Raw genomic sequence first — 19463 nt, 5'->3', positions numbered from 1 at the left:
AAACATACCAATTTTATATATTTTTCTTTTTACTTCTAATAATCTTAATCTTTAGTCCCTTCAAATAATGTCACAAGGCTTGACTTCTTTTCATTTTTTTCTTTTTTACCTTCTCACAAAATTCTTCAAAGCTTTAACATATCCCTTTTTTAAATATAGGAAAGTCATTTGTGTAATTTGTATATTCTTTTGATTATTAAAATGTAATCTGGTTTCATTTGTATACCCAGTGTATCATTTTTCCCCATATCATTCTTGTAGCCTGTCATTTTAAAATCCACTTTTATATTAGTTTCCATCTTGTCCAGTGAAACTATTTCCTCTTCCATAAAAACTTTAAACATATAAAGGCGGACACTCTTAAAATTAACTTCTTGGTCTATTATGCAAAAAATATCCTTCAGTATGTCCAATATTAAAATATTTTGCTCCATTCTGTATTATGAAGTCAAATTTAAGTAATCTTTAATTTCTTCTGATTCTTTCTATTTTGTAATATTCAAACTTTCATTGTATCATTTTTTTAAAGAGAAGTCAAAACAAAAACGTTTTCCTATAGGAAAGATTCTTATAATTAATCCCAAAATCTTATTTCATACGCATCTAGACCCTTAATCTGTTTGTATCTTTCCAAAATAAAGTTCTAATCACTCTTTCCTGTTTATTCCAAAAGAAAAATGTTTAAGTCCTTAAACCTATATTTCAGATTTATTTTGCTAAGGATTAAAGAAAAACACCCAGTACTGTAAAACTTGCCAATCCAAAGGTTCCTAATAGCTGAGAAACAGTTAACAAGCAATTTTTAAAAGTGATTTGAAAAGGAAGCATGCAAATCCAGTGTCCCTTTAAAGATACCAATCACGATTTGAGCAAAAAGATGATTATTCCCTCAACTCCTAGCATTGTAATCCTGCCAGAGGCTGCTTCCTTGCTAGGAGCAACTCTATGGAATTGTATTTATGGACAATCTCAAATCCCTTCCTTGTCTAGAAAGGAATGAGTCTACTCACTGTCTCTTCATTCTGCTACAGTTGTTGGCTCCACTTTTAGTGGAGCTATCTTTAGTTCACCATCTCTTTCCCAAAAGTCCCTTTCAGCATTAAGGATTAAGGAAATGAATCTGATATTTTATTTCTTCGCATGGGGTTCAGATTTAGTTTCAGAAGGGGAAATTCAGTTTTCTTATATCAATCAGGGTACTTTCCCAAAGTGTATAGGATTTTCAGCCTTAGAATCTTCACTTTTACAATAGCTGTTGATATTCAGTAGTATTAAAGGAAAGGATGGTGCCATTCTTCTAACAAAATATCAGTGGTAACGTCGTATTGCAGTACTTGACTGCTTTGCAATTATTGTGGATGATTTTAGGACTAATTTATTCACAGGTTATGTTTACATGTTTAGAACTATGCTAATTATGAACAGATTACCCATAGATGTAGACTTTGTTCTTTTTCTGTTTTTTTTCTAGCATTTCCACTATCCTACATGTATATAATGATAGAAAATATAAATTGGAATTATGTTTAGCATATGAGTTAAAGTTTTGCAACATCTAATGTTAATACTTGTATTACAGAATCACATAATCTGCAGTAATGTAATAGCAGCACTTTGAAGAATGTAGTTACACAGAATTCATCCATGTCACACGTTCAAAGATTACAAGAAATCTTTTTTAATCTACTGTATTCTATATAAATGAGTCCCTATTTCATTATTCTTGCCTTTACAAAGTCTACATCTATGTGTAATCTGTTCATAATTAACAAGTGCAATCAGGTTTTCAATCCATTGAATAAATGCAGCCATACATTTATCTTTCCAATGTTGCAATGTCAGTCTTTTAGCCGTAATAAGAATATAAAGAATCCATTTAAGTTGTCCAGTTGTCAATTCTGTGTGCTAAGTATATAGTTCAAAACAACAATATCCTCTGAAAATTTTAGCTTCTGTCACACAGTCATATTTATGTGATGTTTACTTTTTCCCAAATCTTGGTAAGTATAGGTTATTGTAGAAACATATGTTTTAAAGAAACATTAACCTTATTACATCACCAACAAAATGCTGTTTTTGACAGTCCCTTTCTATACAACCATAATAGAGATCAATACATTCTGAATATTATGATGTTGTTGTATAACGTGCAATTTCAGATCCATTGACACCCTTGCTATTGAATTTACGATGTTTTTATGTTGTCTAGATGACAGAGGAGCCTCTAGTACTTTTTTTCCACTCATTTCTTAACATCTGCATATTGTATTGATTTATTATAAAAACTAATACGTTTTTTAGTTTTAAAGAATTTAAGAAGTTGTTCTAACATCTCAAGCATCTACTCTTCCATCCAATTTTTCCATATCACCCTCATTCTCCCAATTTTCCCATAAATTTGGTGTGGGAAAAAGAGTTGAATTGTCTTTATTTGCCATACTACTATAACTTACTAAGTGTCCTAATTGTTTCCAGAGATTAAAAAAACTGTTAAAGACAAAAAGATCAAGATTGTGTAAAGCAAAATTTAAAAGGAAATATAAAATATAGGTGCTATTCAGAATAACATTGTGGTTCTGGATTTTCTATATCTGTAACAGGTTGACCCTAGAGATTCTGGCTTGGAATGGACTCCTCTATTGAGATTATGCGCATTATCAGGAAAAACAGATGTAGCCATAATTTTAATAAATGCTGGAGCTGATGTGAACGTAAAAGATAAGGATGGCAAGACATCTCTGATGGTATGCTGTATTGCTAAGTAACATGTTAGAATGTTTCTCAGTAAGGAGGAGGAGAGAGTCTAGAATGGTTCCAAACATTCCTAGGTCTCAAATTCCTCACTTCATTATTTACTATTAAGTCTACCTTAATTCACAATTAATTCAAAGGTAAGTAAGGAAATATGGATTCTCTTTCTAATCCAAATGATGCAGAAATTCTTTTTTTTTTTTTTTTTGGTACTGCACATGTGCCAGGGCTGTCTTGATTATCACTTGTCTCCAAGAAAAAAGTATTGGAAAGCAGAATGCTCTTTCCCCCGTATCAGCTTGAGCACATACTTTTGTTATTGTTTTAGCTTTCATGGATATCTGATTGATGGAATCTAGAGAATTCTCAGTGATAGCACTTAAATTCTGCTGTGGAAGGTAGGCATCCCCTAATAGCCTTTCACCATTTTGTGATGTTGTTCTTATTTAGAATGACAATGTTGCTACACTGTACGTGGTTGCTTTTAAGTCTACTAAATAATGTGTGATAATAAAAATTTGTACATACATAAGGATATATTGTGCAGGCTATTTTAGAACATATATTCAAATCTCAGAGTGATGTCTGTGAAATGCCATAGCTTCCTGTTTGGCCAATATTTATTTGGGGAGTATACTACTGTCAAGAAGTGCTTGTAGGTGGATAGAGGGAGGAGTAAATTGTGACCTGTCCATCATGAAACACTATGGCATGTACTTCCATCAGAACCTGTTACAATTATATCATTGCATAATACATGTGATTATGACTCTACATTTTGACATTATCATGGCTTGTTATGGATATGATTTCAAAGAGTTTCAGAACTCCTAAGTTCATCAACTTGTGTTTGGGAAAAAACATTGATTCTTACTGGCAACCCAATGGACAAATTTTAATCAAGCTCAGGAAAAAAGCTTGAACATTATATTATTATATATCTTCACATTGTTATCTTGTTTTTTGCTGCTGTGAAAAAAGTAGTTTTCAGTTATTACTTATTTTCCATAATAGAAGAGGGATTATTATTTATCTTAAAATATATGGGATCATTTGAGTGTCCCATAAATAAGATAATAAACTAAAGAATATCAATTTGCATACTTAATCAGGCAATCAGCATGACTCTTTGTGGCTATGCGTGGTATCATTACTAATTAGTTCTAAGTATCCTTAGTAATTAGTGATAGGTATAAAATTTTCAAAGAAAGTATTGTATATCTTTAACATTTCCAATGAATTACACTATGAGCATAAATTTTTTTTTTATTTACATTTATATCCCGCCCTTCTCCGAAGACTCAGGGCGGCTTACAGTGTGTAAGGCAATAGTCTCATTCTATTTGTATATTTACAAAGTCAACTTATTGCCCCCTCAACAATCTGGGTCCTCATTTTACCTACCTTATAAAGGATGGAAGGCTGAGTCAACCTTGGACCTGGTGGGACTAGAACCTGCAGTAATTGCAGACAGCTGTGTTTTAATAACAGGCTTCTTACAGCCTGAGCCACACCACGGCCCTTTAATTACCTTTGATTTGTGCATAAATGTCAATTTACGTTCATTTGAAATTTGTTGTTTATTATGACTATTGCATCATTCGATACTTACCCATATATACCATTTGATTATATACAAAAAGCAGTAAATTTATTTCAAAGTTAAAAGTAAAAACATTTATTTTATGTATTGAATTATATGACTGCACATCTTACATAGATGGATGGTTAAAAGCACACCCTTTTCCTTGCTAGGATAAAGCAAGGATCCCCACTCATCAAAACAAAACAAAACCTTCAACAGGAGCAAGACAAACCTAACCTTTTGACCCAAATATCTAGGGAAATTTGCATGGTAGTTGTTCCGTCTATGTTTGTATAAACATGGGTGGAAAGCCTGCCAGATATCATGTATTATTCCTATTTGTAGAAACAAAATCTATGCCTGAATAAGAACATTATTTCTTACTATTACCAAGCTCAAGGCATTTTCAAAACATGACTTCATTTCCTCTTAGATTTCTTCTTCCAAGGCATTTTATATCGAAATATCATTTCTGGTTTATTGCATGAAATAGAGTAGTCTGAGTAGGTTCAGATGTTTCTTTAATGGGATGAGATTTCTTATTCCTTCTTACTGGAAATTCATCTTTCTGAACCACTGCATTTGTAGATGTTATAAAGATCAAAAGGCATTCTGTCATGTTTTTACCCCAATCAACATAGTAAGCAAGTATTTTTCTGCACTTAAAAATAGGTGCTTGGGGTGGTACTTTAATGATGTGGGGAAGAGGAAGCACATACAGTATAGTACTGCCAAATTCTGATTGCTGATTAATATCTAGTTCCCTCCTATAGAGGCCTATTTTACTATTTCTATAAAACTATCAACAGAATTCTTAGAAAGCAGTGGAATTCAATATACTTACATTTCATCAGTTGCTGGAGACTAGATGAGTTATAATAATTTTGCAAATTACATTTTTAGGAACATACATATGTTTTCAACATATAATACAAAAGGAACATGTAAATGGAATCAGTGTATTTGAAAATACTCATATTGAACAAGAAAACACATTAATGATTTCTGTTCAGTTTTTTTGTTGAGTGCCCAAATTTGCCACAATGAAATCCTAAGATTTTCTTGCTACTGGGTTTGCTGGCTGACTTTTTGACAATTTGCCACAGCCAACTTGCCACAGGACAACTCACTGTGGGACAAGAGTTATTAATATCAAAGAAATGGTGGAATAGAATCACTAAAGAAAGGATGTAAAAGGGGAGAGACAGAATGAAATGTGAATGGCAAAAATTAAAATATTTTTTTATTTTAAATAATTAAGTAGAATTGTTAAGTTGTCCCGTGGCGAGTTGGCAGTGGCGAGTTGGCTGTAGTAATTTGGCTGTGGCAAGTTGTCTCATTCTGCTGCTGGCCTGCTTTTTATGTAGGAAATTGGCCATTCTTGCCTGTTTCTCTGTCTTTGGCAGAAACACAAAAGTGAAAGGCAATAGAACGAGCAGCCATCAAGAATATGATACAGTACTTAAGCCCAAGGCAGAAAAAGAAGAAATCTTGTTGATTTCTCTAGAATAACATTTTATATTAGGTAATACCTATATTATCTCAGTTGTCCTTATATAACAGCACTTATTGACAGAATGCAAACACTGGTTTTCACTGAAGAAAAAGAGAGTTGTGTATTTGTTCTCTGGAGAATTCTATTTCTTTGAATCTTTTCTGTGAGGGAAACTTTATGCAGAGAAACAACTGTGAGATATAAACCAACAAAAAAGAAATGGCAATTGATGAGAAGTTCATGAAGAAGAATATTCCATTTTGAACTAAAACACTCTTCTTATATGTACTGTTTGATTATAAATGAAACAGTTAAATAAAGCCTCACCAAAAAGTCAAGTCCAATGTAATGATCTCAGTTTCTAGTGACATTAGGTACATTCCTGCACACATTAAGTATTTCAGCAATGTTTAGTACCGTTTTATAAAGCCTTAGTAAAACCACACTGGAATACTGCATCCAGTTTTGGTCACCACATTAGAAAAAAGAAGTTAAGACTTTGGAAAAAATGCAAAGAAGAGCAACTAAGATGATCAAGGGCCTGGAGACAAAAACATGAAGAATGGTCGCAGGAATTGGGTATGGCCAGTCTAGAGAATAGAAGGACGAAGGGGTGACATGATAGCAGTATTCCAATATTTGAGAGGCTGCCACAAAGAAGAGGGGGTCAACTTATTTTCCAAAGCACCAAAAGGCAAGATAAAAAACAGTGGATGGAAACTAATCAAGGCGAGAAACAACCTGGAATTAAGGAGAAGCTCCCTAACAGTGAGGACAATTAACCAGGGGAACACCTTGCCTTCAGAGGATTTTAAGAAAAGACTGACAGCCTGAAATGGAAGGGTCTCCTGCTTGATCAGGGGGTTGGACCAGAAGACACCCAAGGTCTTTTCCAGCTCTATTTTGATTGAAAGATAATAATATAGAAGTTTGTCAATAGATTCTTTGAGTGCTTTTCAAATCACAAATTTGCTATGTAAGCAGTTGAAGGAATCCCTCATGTAAGATCTCATTCAATGAACATATTTTGAACACATTAGCACCTTTTCATATTTTCATTGGAAAAGGCAAAGCATATGAGATTCAGAGAGTGTTTATATGCAAGTGGCATTTAGTATATATTTTGTTTTGTGCAAAAAATCCCCTCCAAAGTTCCCCAGTTACTGAAAAACATGCAATACTAAATGACATATATTTCTTTCCTTGTCTTATAGGTGGCAGCTTTAAATAATCATGAAGATTTGGTTGCATTATTATTAGAGAAGGGAGCAGATCCTGATATTAAAAATGAGGTATTATATTTCTCTCTCTCTGCATACGATACCTACTTACATAGTACTTAAAGAGTAAGTTGAATGTGTCATTTGTTTGATGTATTATTTTTCAGTTTGGTAAGGGCGCTCTGGAAATGGCCAAAGGGTTGAACAGGCAGGTAGGAATCTATCTTTCTTGAATTAATCATTTCTATTTTTTTAAACATGTTTAATCCTCTGGTGATTAACTTGCTATTTTTTTCTTTTTTTTTTTCAGAGTGTGGTTTCAATAATAGAAGAAAAGAAAAAGCAATTAAGCAATACCGCTGTTGATCTTGCATCTACCCCTTCACAGTTATTTGAAGAAAGTGCATCTTAATCTTTTTTTCCCAGGAAAGTGAGACTATGAAGATTGATTTCTGTTTGTTTTCTTTTTTCCTGTAAGTTTTTTTTTATCATTCTTGGACACTTTGATTAAAATGTTTCCTTCTTGAGGATTTTCTCTGGCATTTTACATTTATCTGAATTTTAAAACCGTCTTTAATTATGTTTTTATAGTAATACTATGTTCTTCTATCCTTTGGAGATTGATTTTAAAACCCGAATGCTAGTTATAATTAGCACACCTCAATATGGAGTTTGTCACATGATATGTCCCACTTGAATTTTTCACTAACTGGATGGGAACTATGGAATCTGGGCACTAAATCTTTTGTCAACCATGATCCTGATTAATGTCAGTGAAAACAGTTTCTGCTTGGAAATAGTAGATGCCATTAAAAATATGTCTAGGACACAGCAAAAAAAATTAAAAATTAAACCACTCCTCTCATATGCATTACCCGCCCGTGCCCCTCCCTCCAGCCACCTGGATCCTCTGTTTTTTTCAAGAATCAAGCAGCCAAAGGCAAACTGCAACAATCAGTTTATCAAAGCAATCAATGCCAGGGAGTTGCAGTGCCGGGTTTTAGTGTAACAGGTTTTCTGCAATGGAACACACTGAGAATAGCAATTGACAAAGTAGGAAATAGCTCATGGTCAGGATCTTGAACACAATCCTAAAGACTGCTCATATAATTCTGAGTACTTAAGGCTAGTACAGCTTTACATCAGCCAGGAGTTTAGTAGTTATAACTTGGCAATATATAGAGAGGCAGTTGAAGCAGAAATTACAGTCCCCATAATAAGCATGTCGTTCTAACAGACACTTAAGACTGAGACAATACTACTGGCTATAGTGGGATTTATCTCTGAGTAAACATTCATTGGAGTGCTCTGTTAGGGCATTAGACAGTTCAGACCTCTCTCTGAATATATTTCGTTGAATTTAAATGGAAATTCTGGTTAGATGTTTGGAATTGTAAAATACAATTCGCAATTGTAAATCATTCATGAAATCAATTAGTGGTTTTTTTATTGAAAAAATGAATTTGTTCTTACATGGCCAAATTGAATTTGTATCTTTATGTAGAGTGTTCTCCAGAGACTGTATTCCTGTTTAAAGGTGAGAATGAATGTAACCAGCAACTGTACATTTCTAATATTTCTGTTAAAGCCTGACATCCACAAGCCATTTGAAATCTACTGGGATTTCCATTTGGATTCAATAATTATTTTGATCTAATGAACTAGGAATGGGTTCATAACCAGTTTCTTCCTATATTCTAACGTCAATGGGAAAAAAAATTCACAAACATTTGAGTCTAAAACCTACTCATAAAATTTGGCTGGGCATATTTTCTACCTATATTTTGTTTAGCTTTATGAAGTGCAATGCACAATGCATTTTAAGGTATAGTCTTATGGGCTTAGAGAGATTATGACTATAGAATAAGATAAGATAACTTATTATAATAACTCTAGAATACAGCTCGCCTGTCTGGAACCCTCACCACATTTCTGACATCAATAAAAAAAAAAATACAATTGAACGTGTCCAGAAATACTTTACAAGAAGAGTTCTTCACTCCTCTGAAAACAACAAAATACCTTATCCCACCAGACTTGAAATCTTGGGTTTAGAAAACTTAGAACTCCATCGCCTTCGACAAGATCTAAATTTAACTCATAGAATCATCTATTATAATGTCCTTCCTGTTAAAGACTACTTCAGCTTTAATTGCAATAATACAAGAGCAACCAATAGATTTAAACTTAATGTTAACCGCTTTAATCTAGATTGCAGAAAATATGACTTCTGTAACAGAATCATCAGTGCTTGGAACACTTTACCTGACTCTGTGGTCTCTTCCCATAATCCCAAAAGCTTTAACCAAAAACTTTCTACTATTGACCTCACCCCATTCCTAAGAGGACCATAAGGGGCATGCATAAGAGCACAAATGTGCCTACCGTTCCTGTCCTATTGTTTTTTTCTTCTTCTTATATATATATATGCTTATACTTCCTTATATTTCCTCATATATATGTTTATATACTATATAATCTTTTTGTGTGATGCTTATATATATTGTTGTGACAAATAAATAAATAAATAAATAAATAAAAGATAAATTTCATTCTCTGGGGCAGAGAGAGGGAGGACCAACCATGGAGGAGAGTCAACCTCAAAACTGCCATATACAGCTCATGAGAATTTATTTAAAACCTCAGTTCTCCAATTTTGGATCTCTGGTGTCAAAGAAAGAAAACAGAGATAGGTAAGTGGTATACTAGGAGAGGCTGTGCCTCTTTCCAGACAGGGGAAAGAGGAATTTTCTAACCTCTAGAGCAGGGATGTCAAACTCAAGGCCCGGGGCCTGGATCTGGCCAGTGGGCTGCCCTGGAAACAGTGAAGGACTGGCCAGCAGTGCCAGTGCGAAAACAGAGCATGGGAGGGCTGCATGCCGAGGCTATCGCAGCTGAAAACAGAGCTAGGGAGCCCGTTTTAGCTGGCAGAGCACTTGGGCCATCACAGGCACCCTTGACTCGAGTGATGTCGAGCTGGCCTGTCCACCCTGGCCATGTCCACCCGGCCCTCCAAGGTCAAACACAACCCTCATGCAGCCCTCAATGAAATTGATTTTGACGCCCCTCCTCTAGAGCTATAAAAAAATTGTATAGCTCTGTAGGAAAGAAAAAAATACTCCTGCTCCTTCTTTTCTTTTCTGCTGACAGATTCCAGAAAAGAATTTGGATCTCTTAGGGAGATTCTAATGTAGAACTATTTACACCAGTCTTCAGGATTGCTCTTTCTAACCAGAAGAGCATAATAATATAAGGAGACTTTTAAGTTTCTCATAACATTTTTGCAGTAAAGCAACCTCCTCTTGTTCTCTTTGTGCCTGTACAAAGGGATAGAGATAAATATAGGAAGATATAAAATGGAAATGAAACAGTTGGAAAAACAATTGGCCCATTCTCATTTATCTCCCAATTCAATTTGTTGCCTCAAACTGCATTTGCTAAAACAAATTACTATTACAGCCAAGCTTCATTCAACTGAATATCTCTAGTACTTTACGTGTAGGATTCAGTATTTATTCTTAAAGCATAATCCAACATTGGAAACAGTTTGAAAGCTCTTCTTTATGCCAGAATTTGAGCCAAATTTCAATGATACAAAATAAGCAAACCATTTATTAAATTCAGATTCTGCCATAGTAATTGGATATGAATTTACCTCAATTGTTGTTCTTTAACATCATGAAAGAATCCCTCAGAGCCTCTTACTATAGAAGGATCAGTGATGCAGATCAGATTATAGAATACCAAGCACATAAATAGGAAATAGTTTAAAACCCAAACTTTTTCTAATCTTGTAAAGATCTACTGTAGCTTTTCTGGGCAGGTCAAGGTTCACAGTTACAATTTAAAGCATATGTGATGTAATAGAACCAATGGGGCTGCTTTTAGAAATATTGTTACGATTTTGAATTTCTTATAATACCTGAACAAGTATCACTTTGGCAGAGACTTTTGTAGACACAAATGTGTAGAGCTGATTAGTGAGTAACATAAGCAAACACTAGATTCTCCAAGGGTGTAGAGAACCTGGGAAATTTATTCTGCCCACTCCCTTGAGCATTTAGGGATAGAAAAATCAAAACAGATTCAAACTAAGAACTCAAAGTAATCAAGCAGGTGTCTTGCCTCTAGATTTCTCTTTGTTGACCTCTGCTGTTTTTTCTTCTCTTCAAAACTCTGAAACAGAACTGACTTCTAGGAGGCTCAGTTAGACTGCTTGAAGGTTTTTTTGGGGTCTTTTCTACATCAGCTTTGCTTCAGGGACAGCCTCAGCCAAATTGCTGTCTGTGAATTGTGCAGTATTGTCTGGATAAGTCTCCAACTGTTGAATCCAGCCTTCCATGGACATTACTTCTTCTAGCCTTCCAAGAAGGGTGCTTTTACACGTATTAATACACTTTGTAAAATAGCCTTTTGAATACTCTCTGCAGCATTATAAATGACATCCACCATATGGAGATTTTTAGAAACAGCAGCCCCATATCTGCGCAGGAGGGATAGGAAGCCTGAGGCTTTATAGTTGATGTTGGATTCCAGTTTGATTGCAAAGCAATAAGACGAAATAAATTCAGAGTGGCTATCTACCTGGTTTGAATTATTTTCATGTACAAAGGTGAGGGAACTTAAGATCCTTCTCAGGCTTTCTGAGGTCAAAGCATCCCTGTAGACATAGATAGCTACAGGATATAGCCAATAAGCAGCAGAGGAAATCCAGGGATGGATTTTTTTCCTTCTGCTATGTAATCCTGTTTTCTGCTTCAGAGAAATAAATATGTCTGATAAATCCATTTGTCCTGATGACTTTAATCATTATTTCAATCACAGTAGCAAGATTTGCTATGACTGAGAAATTTATTGTTCTCTCAGTCAAGATCTTAACAGCAGCAACAAATGTATATACAATATAAATTATAATATATGAATAGCATAAACAATATCAGTAGCTTAATAAACATTTGCCTTCCTTCAGGCTGATAACACTGTAATTGCATTTTAATTTTACTCCCACTGTGTCCATTAAGCTCTTCATATTGAATAAAAGTTAACTTAGTGTCTTACCTGTTAGCAGAAACCTATTGTTTCTCATCTTCCTGCAATTGAAATGATGTGATTATTGTCATATATTTTTTCAGAATGATAAAAGGATAGTAGTTGATTTCTAAGCTTCCTTTCAATCTTCAGAATTTGTTTAGTATATAAAACAAATGTATCTTTAGCTTCTAATGAAATAGTTGTTTTAGACTTGTTTCCATCTTATTTCTGTAGCTGTATACTGTACATGGCATAATTTTCAAGAAGACTTAATGTTTTATTCTGAAGACATGTACTGTGATCTAGAACGTCTATGCACTGAGTTGCATAGAATTTTGACCCAACAAATATTGTCTTATTTATCAAGTGAACAATATAAGAAATGTTTGGTGTGATGTCTTCTCTGCCAAAGAAGAAATCGATAAATTTAGCTGCCTAGCTACTTTTTTCCTAACATTCTGAAGCCATACTTATTAAATAACTGCAATATGCATTAAAAATTACTGACTTTAAAGAGATTTATTCCTCAATAAGTCTATATACGATTGAATTCTTAAATGTAAAACAGAAATCTTTATTCTTAGTTAAATATGTTGATTTGTAAAGTATGCCCTATTTGAATTGCAGAGTAAATAAACATTTATTTCCTCAATAAATCTCAATTTGAAAAATAATTTAATAATAATAAAAAAATAACAGATAACTAAATGTGTATTTACAATTTATTTGATATAAAATACTTAAAAGAATATATAATGTCCTAATATTGAAACATATTGACATACTGCAATAATCTGTATAAAGTCTGGACATAAAGAATACAAACTGCAATATAATGTTGTATATCAAATAAAGCAAATATAATTGTAACCATTGTAGAGATGTATTTCATAAAAATGAATGCATTGGATTATAATACACATTTATAGTGTATAGAATGATTTTGTTAAAATAACCCTACACACATTAAATGGAATAATTAAAATGTGAAAATGTTTCAAGGATCACGATATCAACAGTTCGAATTATACATCAGTTGCTATTCCTCTAGTAAAGAACAAATTGTGTTAGGATCTTTTGTTCCATAGGATGAGTCCTAACGGCAACTCACATTGCATCTCATCTCATGCAATCCATTTCTTGTTGTCAAACATTTCTGAACAATAAATATTCAGCATAAAAATCTTTCTTTTGGGTTAGGCCCAACTCCTAAAATTGCTGCATGTGCTTTCAAATCTCCTCTGTCTTTTCTTGTTGCATTACCTTTAATTTCAAAAATATTTTTAATTTACTGATAGTTCATTTGCTAGAAAGGTTAAATGCAATTAATATATAATCACAGATTGATTATCTGTTTAGATTTAAGTTTGAAGATACCTGAAAGTTATTAATTCTGCTTCCTTCTAAGTTTACACTCGCAGGTTCAGTCCAGTGCTTTGGCAGAGTAGAAAATAAATCCCTCCTTTTAGATGTCTGAAGAATGGTCGTTATCTCTCGTCAGTCTTAGTCAGATCTTTTAATTGTGTATATTGGGCTTGCTTCCACATCTTTGTAATTCTCTTTTGAACTCATTCCAATTTGCTGTTGTCCTTTTTGGAACTGTGGTATCTATAACTGGACACATTCTGTTCTATTTTTTTTTCTTTTTACAGTAATTGTAGTTCCAAAAGTAGTTCATAAGCATTATGTACCAGTCAAGAGCATTATCCTACCAGTTCTCAATTATTAATGGGGATGTAAAATTATTTGTATCTAAAATAGAAAATGTGGTTCAGGTATACCAGGGGTGTCAAACTCGCAACCCCCAGGCCTGATGCGTCACGTGCTGGCCCCACCCACCCCTGGTTTAGCAAAGGGAGGGGAAAGTCACAATATGTCACGTGATGACAACGTGACTATGCGAGTTTGACACCCCTGAGGTAGAGTTTGAGGGTGCTTGTTGCACCTGCCAACACCTTAAAGATGTCCCGACTTTTTTTGGACTCACACAATAGCTATGCAGTCCCAGGAAAATGTTTTCACTAAGGAGGCAATGACAGAGGCCTAAAAAAAATCAACAGCTCATACTTTATCCAAATGAGCAAATTGTTCATTGCTTCTTAGAGTCTACTTTCCTGCTGATCTGCTTTTTGGTCAGTCAACCTTTGATAGTTGAATCTTTAAAACACATCTCTGTTCAGACTAGGTGAATTGATTTAAGAACCTGAAAGGCAGATAGAGGGTGCAGGCAGGGATACTTACTGGATCTTCTTCAGTCAGAGTGAAGTGGGAGTATTGTCTATAACAGTGCTGGAATCAATCCCACCACATTTATTATTCCTAGATGTCCCTAGTTCTTTTTCTTCCTCTTCATCAGAAAACAAGTCCAGCAGGACCATGACCATACCAAATAATCTTTTGAAAACATGAGGGCTGGAGAACTGCCTCTTTCTAAAGCCATAACCTCCAGGTATGGAGATTATCCTGTCCAAACCACCCATCCCCTTTTCCCCCCAAAGCACAGCTTCCAATGGCATGAGATTTGCTCTCAAGCTGGAGTAGTTCCCAACTGTTTGGAAAAAAAATAAAAATGGCTTAATATCCTACATATCCTAAGATGCCCCAATGCAGACCAACAAAGCCATGATGGATGGCTCTGCTGCTATCCATTGAAAACATCACAGATTGGGCTAAGCACCTGCTTTGGTCAAGATAAGGTCTTAAGGTCTACAAATATCCTGTTGAGAAACAGGAGAAGTTCTGGTTTCAAGAAATAGTAACTTGTTGCAACTCCAGCTGTAAACTTAAAATGATTGATATGCTTTGTGTAATTAAGAAAAAGATGCTCTTAAGTTTACTGATACTTTTATTGACTCCTTTTGTGACAAGGAATAATGGACTTAATAACAGACACATATAACTGTGTTTCTTCTCACTTATATAATGCTAGATAAGATCAAATTGACTGGATCATCTGCTGATTTTGGTTGTGATATACATTTGACCCCTGCCTAATTTACATTATGCACATTGCATATGTGAGGCCCAATATTAACTGTTACCTACACAGAGTTACCTTATTTCTCATACAGTAGTACATAACCGCAGGTCTACAATGCCTGTTAGATTGGGGCACTAAGAATGCATAGTGCCTTCTAGCTGAAGGTTATATCTCTTAAATAGTTTTGCTTCCACTTTTTTTATGAATAGAGAGGAAAGAATGATGGGGAATTAATATAGTACCAAAGAAAGAATAAATCCTACAAAGTTCAATATTTTTATAGGCAGTCTCTTCCTGGGATTCTTGCTAGATGAAATAAATGTCATCTTTTTAATAAGCAATTACAAATTTATTTTGAGTGACAGTCAAATAGAATTAATTTTAATGGAGAACGGAGGGTCAACGCTCTCGAAAACCTATAACTATTCAAGAGGCAGGAAATTTGAAGAATCCTAATAGCACTTGCCAAATCTCATTTTAAAAAACTGAGTTTCTACAATCATCAATAACTCTTCCTACTTAGCATAAATATTACATTAATATTTTCCAAATGCCTTATAAATTAAAATATCAATTATTACATTGTAACATATGCAAAGTTTATAAAGCAAATCGTTTTCTAGATAATTCCATTTTGCTTTATTTTGAGATATGGATATTTTTACCTGGTTTCTTCATAGGCATCACTGCTCTTGTTGCCTAGATACAGAGCATAATAATTGGAAAAGTTAAATTATGCACCAAAAAAGAAATAAAGATCATTTGGTGCTGGTTCTCTCTGTTAGGAAGCGAAGATTAATGACTTTGGAAAATAGCATGTTGCATCTACAACTGGAATGATCCAAAGGTCTGGGAACTGGAAGCAGTTTTATGTAATAACAGATTATATTTTTGGTCAATTTATAATAAGAGGAAAAATGTAAAATATAGTGATTCAATTGGTTAAGTATTTTTAAGAGAAAGGAAAAAATAAATGTAGCTCTGTCAATAAAAATGCTGTTATTTTTTATAAACTTGCTAAACAAGGACAAATACATTTATCTTATGCTTTCCAGCTGCTGTTTGGACTACTGTAAAATAATTTTAATGATATCCTTTAGATGGTAGGTCAGTAATCCATGCTGCTAATGAAATAAACCTTGAATTGCTGTTTTGCTAGTTAGCAGGGGAGAAAATAAATGATAGAAACTTTCTGACCATAAAGAGACAGCAGATGAAAGTGGCCACATTTACATAGAGGCATGGGAAATTCAATAAATTTTAGGCAGACAAATTGGAAATTCTCAGAAATCTTAAATGATCAGTGTAGATAGTACTGGGATAGATGAACTTACAATTTGCCATTTTCCAGTGCGCTGCTTGGATAATCAATGGATGGTTATTCACTAACTACCTTCTGCTAGTTACCGAGTGCTGTTTCTTTAAATTCTTTCTTGACCCCACCTTTCCTGCTCATGTGCCTGTCAGTTTGTTTCACAAAGGCGTAGGTAACTAATTGTGTAAGAACGGAATAAAGCTCACTCTGGGGTCCCAAATAAGAAGCCAGTGGGCTGGATTATCCTCGCAGTGCACAGAAAATGGATGTTCAGACAAGGCAATGTCCCTTTTCATAAAATGCATTAGAATTCTGCCCTCTTAAGTGTGGTCCTTTATGATTGGAGATGATCCGAGTGTATCTTCAGATAATGAAGGCTCCCTCGGCTAAGAAACGGAGATGAACACTGTCCACTAGAGTCAGATGCGACTGGATAGGAGAAGCCTTTACCTTTTTATTATAGCTAATTACAGAGCTACATATTTAGTCACCATGCATTAAACTAATGAACAAAACATTCAGCGTAAGAGGAAGGCAGGTAAATATAAAAATGTTTTTGAAATGTTTAATATTTCAAATTTCTTGGCACGCAACAGCCGGATATAAGAACTGATCAAATTATTTTTTATAAAATCAGTGGACATATGGAGATAAAGAGTCATGTGTCTATTACCAGAGAGCTGCAACAACCACAACCGAATGAGTTGTCTGTCTCCTTGTTGCCATCTAGCTATCTGCTGTTTTTCAATCTAAATATGGTAGCTTAACTCAAAACAGTACTTTCTCTATAGGAATCTAGTCTTTGTAAATGCTAAATACAGTACTCTCAAGCCAAAGTTAATGGTTTTTCGCAAAATATTTTACTAGGTTGATTTTTTCTTTTAGTATGAAACAATGCGTTTTTGTTACTGTGCATAGCTATTTGTAAGAAATTTTTTTTTGAAATATGACTGATACAGTAGTATGTTTTAAACAAGTAAAATTCCTATCCCATGCTGAGTTACTTGCTATTCTGCACATGAAAACATCGTATAAATGGTAAGTAAGCATCTGAACTGGGTATTACGGAACTATAAAGCTATCCATAAGTTTTGTGATTATATGATCTGTTGCACCACAGTGTAAGAAAAGGACAAACACCTTGTGCTGTATTGGTGGAAACCAATCATCAAAGTGTGAGCCTCATGAAAATTGTTGTGTGAATGCAGATGTTTATATATGTATACTTGCACACACACAGAGATACATAAACACTGAGAAGATTGAAAAGTTTGAAAAATGCATTACAATAGAAATTTCACACCATTTCTAATTGAAATGGTCTTCAATATACAGTACTTTAAAAGCTATTTGAAAATCTATACACTCTTGGAAAACAGGCATTTAACATTACAGTACAGTGAGTTAGGATATACAGTTGTGGCTAATTATATTTTTGTGTAGTACAAAGAAGAAATCACTTGTGTTAGTACAATTTATCTGAAGATTTCTCTAACCCATTGTAATTCTGGAACAGATGACTAACATGTTATAGAACTGAAATAAATAATAAGAAATATTCTTGAGACTCTGTTTACACTTGAAAATGGATTCTGGGTACTGGATAAAACTGCTTTTGGGAATAGGTATTTAAGCCTCAAGAGACAATTCAGTGTATATTTAATGTGCATCTGTACCATGATGATGGAGATGAGTTTTGCACAAATCACATTTTGTAGTATTTTCTCCAAAAACAGTTATGTTCCATATGCACAGTTCACTAGAGGTAGATTGGAATTCCATTTGGTACATGCATAATCACAGTGAATTTTTGGTTGCCTTTGCTTACTATAAGCTTTCAAATTATGAGAAAATCTCACAATATCTCTTGATTTTTGCAAATAGTATTTTTCCGTCTTTCTAATGGAATATCAATAGGAACAGCATTGGCAGTTGTTTATTTCATCTTCCTGTAAATTGTATCCCCCAAATTACATTTTGCCTCCAGATTTTGGCAAAGAATAAAAAAGATAACTGTATTTGAACTTTCATTGGTCCCTTGATCTCAGCAATTTTATTTCAGTCCTAGTCAGCATCCTGCAAAAAATAGATCTAAACGGAACAACAAACACTGAGAGGTATTATATAGCCTGTGAAATTTAAAATGAAGGATGGTTCAAGACTGTTTAAACATCATAAGAATGGCTTCCATCCTAGGAAAACTTGATTATGATGAAATAATATTTACTACAGTGCTCTGCACTGTAATAAATATCAGTATAAATTAATAATTTATTAGTACCTGAGCAAGGACGCAAACTACCTTCACACACTATAGCACCAAAGGCAGTAGCTCAGAGTTCTTAAAACAATGGGATATAGAACATTAAACATTCTATGGGTTGGTATAAAAATATTAATTTCCAGCTGAAAAATAGTGCAAACTTCTATTTTTTCAGAATAAAAATGGTGTTCATTTCCCCAATCCACCATTTCATTTCATATAGGCAGCATTGCAGGGCCTAGGCACATGAAGTGGAGGTTTTGGTGCAGGCCTGTTCAACAGAAGAGGGTTAAGGGACAAAAAGAAAAAAAAATAATATAAGAAAATTGGGAATTACTAAGACATTTATTTACTTATTACCAGTAAATTAATCAAACAATTGCTACTTATAGGGATAGGCATGCGATAGTTTCAGATCACGTAGATATCCTGCACCACTTTTTTGAAGCCCATCCATCTGCACCATCAAATTTAATTTCAGGAGGCTGCAGATGGGTGCGTGTGCATGTGCATGCATACATCTGTGTATGGGTGCAGCTGAATCCAGAACAAAAAACTTTGCTGCAACAGCAGCTCATGGCCTTATTGCCACCCATTTGGATTACCTTAATAGGTCCTAGTTGGGGTTGCTTTAAAATGGCCTAGAATGCTGTGGCCCATAGGTTTCCTAACATCTAACATGCAGTTAGATTGGTTTCCTCCCTGCCTATTACAGGAATATCTTAAAAGAGCTCTTTGATAGAACTTTGGGTGTGATGTCTTTCATTTCTAATGTCTTTCAGTTATATTTTACTTTTAAAGTTTACATGAATTATAATTAATT

General features: G+C 34.2%; 2 protein-coding genes across 2 annotated transcripts in view; one reads left to right on the top strand and one right to left on the bottom strand.

Moving 5' to 3' along the window:
• FANK1 (fibronectin type III and ankyrin repeat domains 1) overlaps positions 1 to 12687 on the top strand; it is a 42943-nt gene extending 30256 nt beyond the window's left edge. Inside the window, exons 8-11 of the mRNA XM_058189270.1 lie at positions 2601 to 2744; positions 7046 to 7123; positions 7219 to 7263; positions 7362 to 12687. Of these exons, the coding sequence (XP_058045253.1) occupies positions 2601 to 2744; positions 7046 to 7123; positions 7219 to 7263; positions 7362 to 7463 (369 nt within the window). The 3' untranslated portion in view covers positions 7464 to 12687. The remainder of the gene's footprint in view (positions 1 to 2600; positions 2745 to 7045; positions 7124 to 7218; positions 7264 to 7361) is intronic.
• Positions 12688 to 12848: 161 nt separating this feature from the next.
• Positions 12849 to 19463, bottom strand: part of ADAM12 (ADAM metallopeptidase domain 12) — a 302284-nt gene continuing 295669 nt past the window's right edge. Inside the window, exon 23 of the mRNA XM_058188276.1 lies at positions 12849 to 18911. Coding sequence (XP_058044259.1) covers positions 18851 to 18911 — 61 coding nt within the window. The 3' untranslated portion in view covers positions 12849 to 18850. The remainder of the gene's footprint in view (positions 18912 to 19463) is intronic.

Source organism: Ahaetulla prasina, chromosome 6 (genome assembly GCF_028640845.1).
Source record: "Ahaetulla prasina isolate Xishuangbanna chromosome 6, ASM2864084v1, whole genome shotgun sequence".
NCBI classification, from domain to species: Eukaryota; Metazoa; Chordata; class Lepidosauria; order Squamata; family Colubridae; genus Ahaetulla; species Ahaetulla prasina.
The sequence above is the reverse complement of the archived record's forward strand: the minus strand, read 5'-3'. Positions and strand labels throughout refer to the sequence as shown.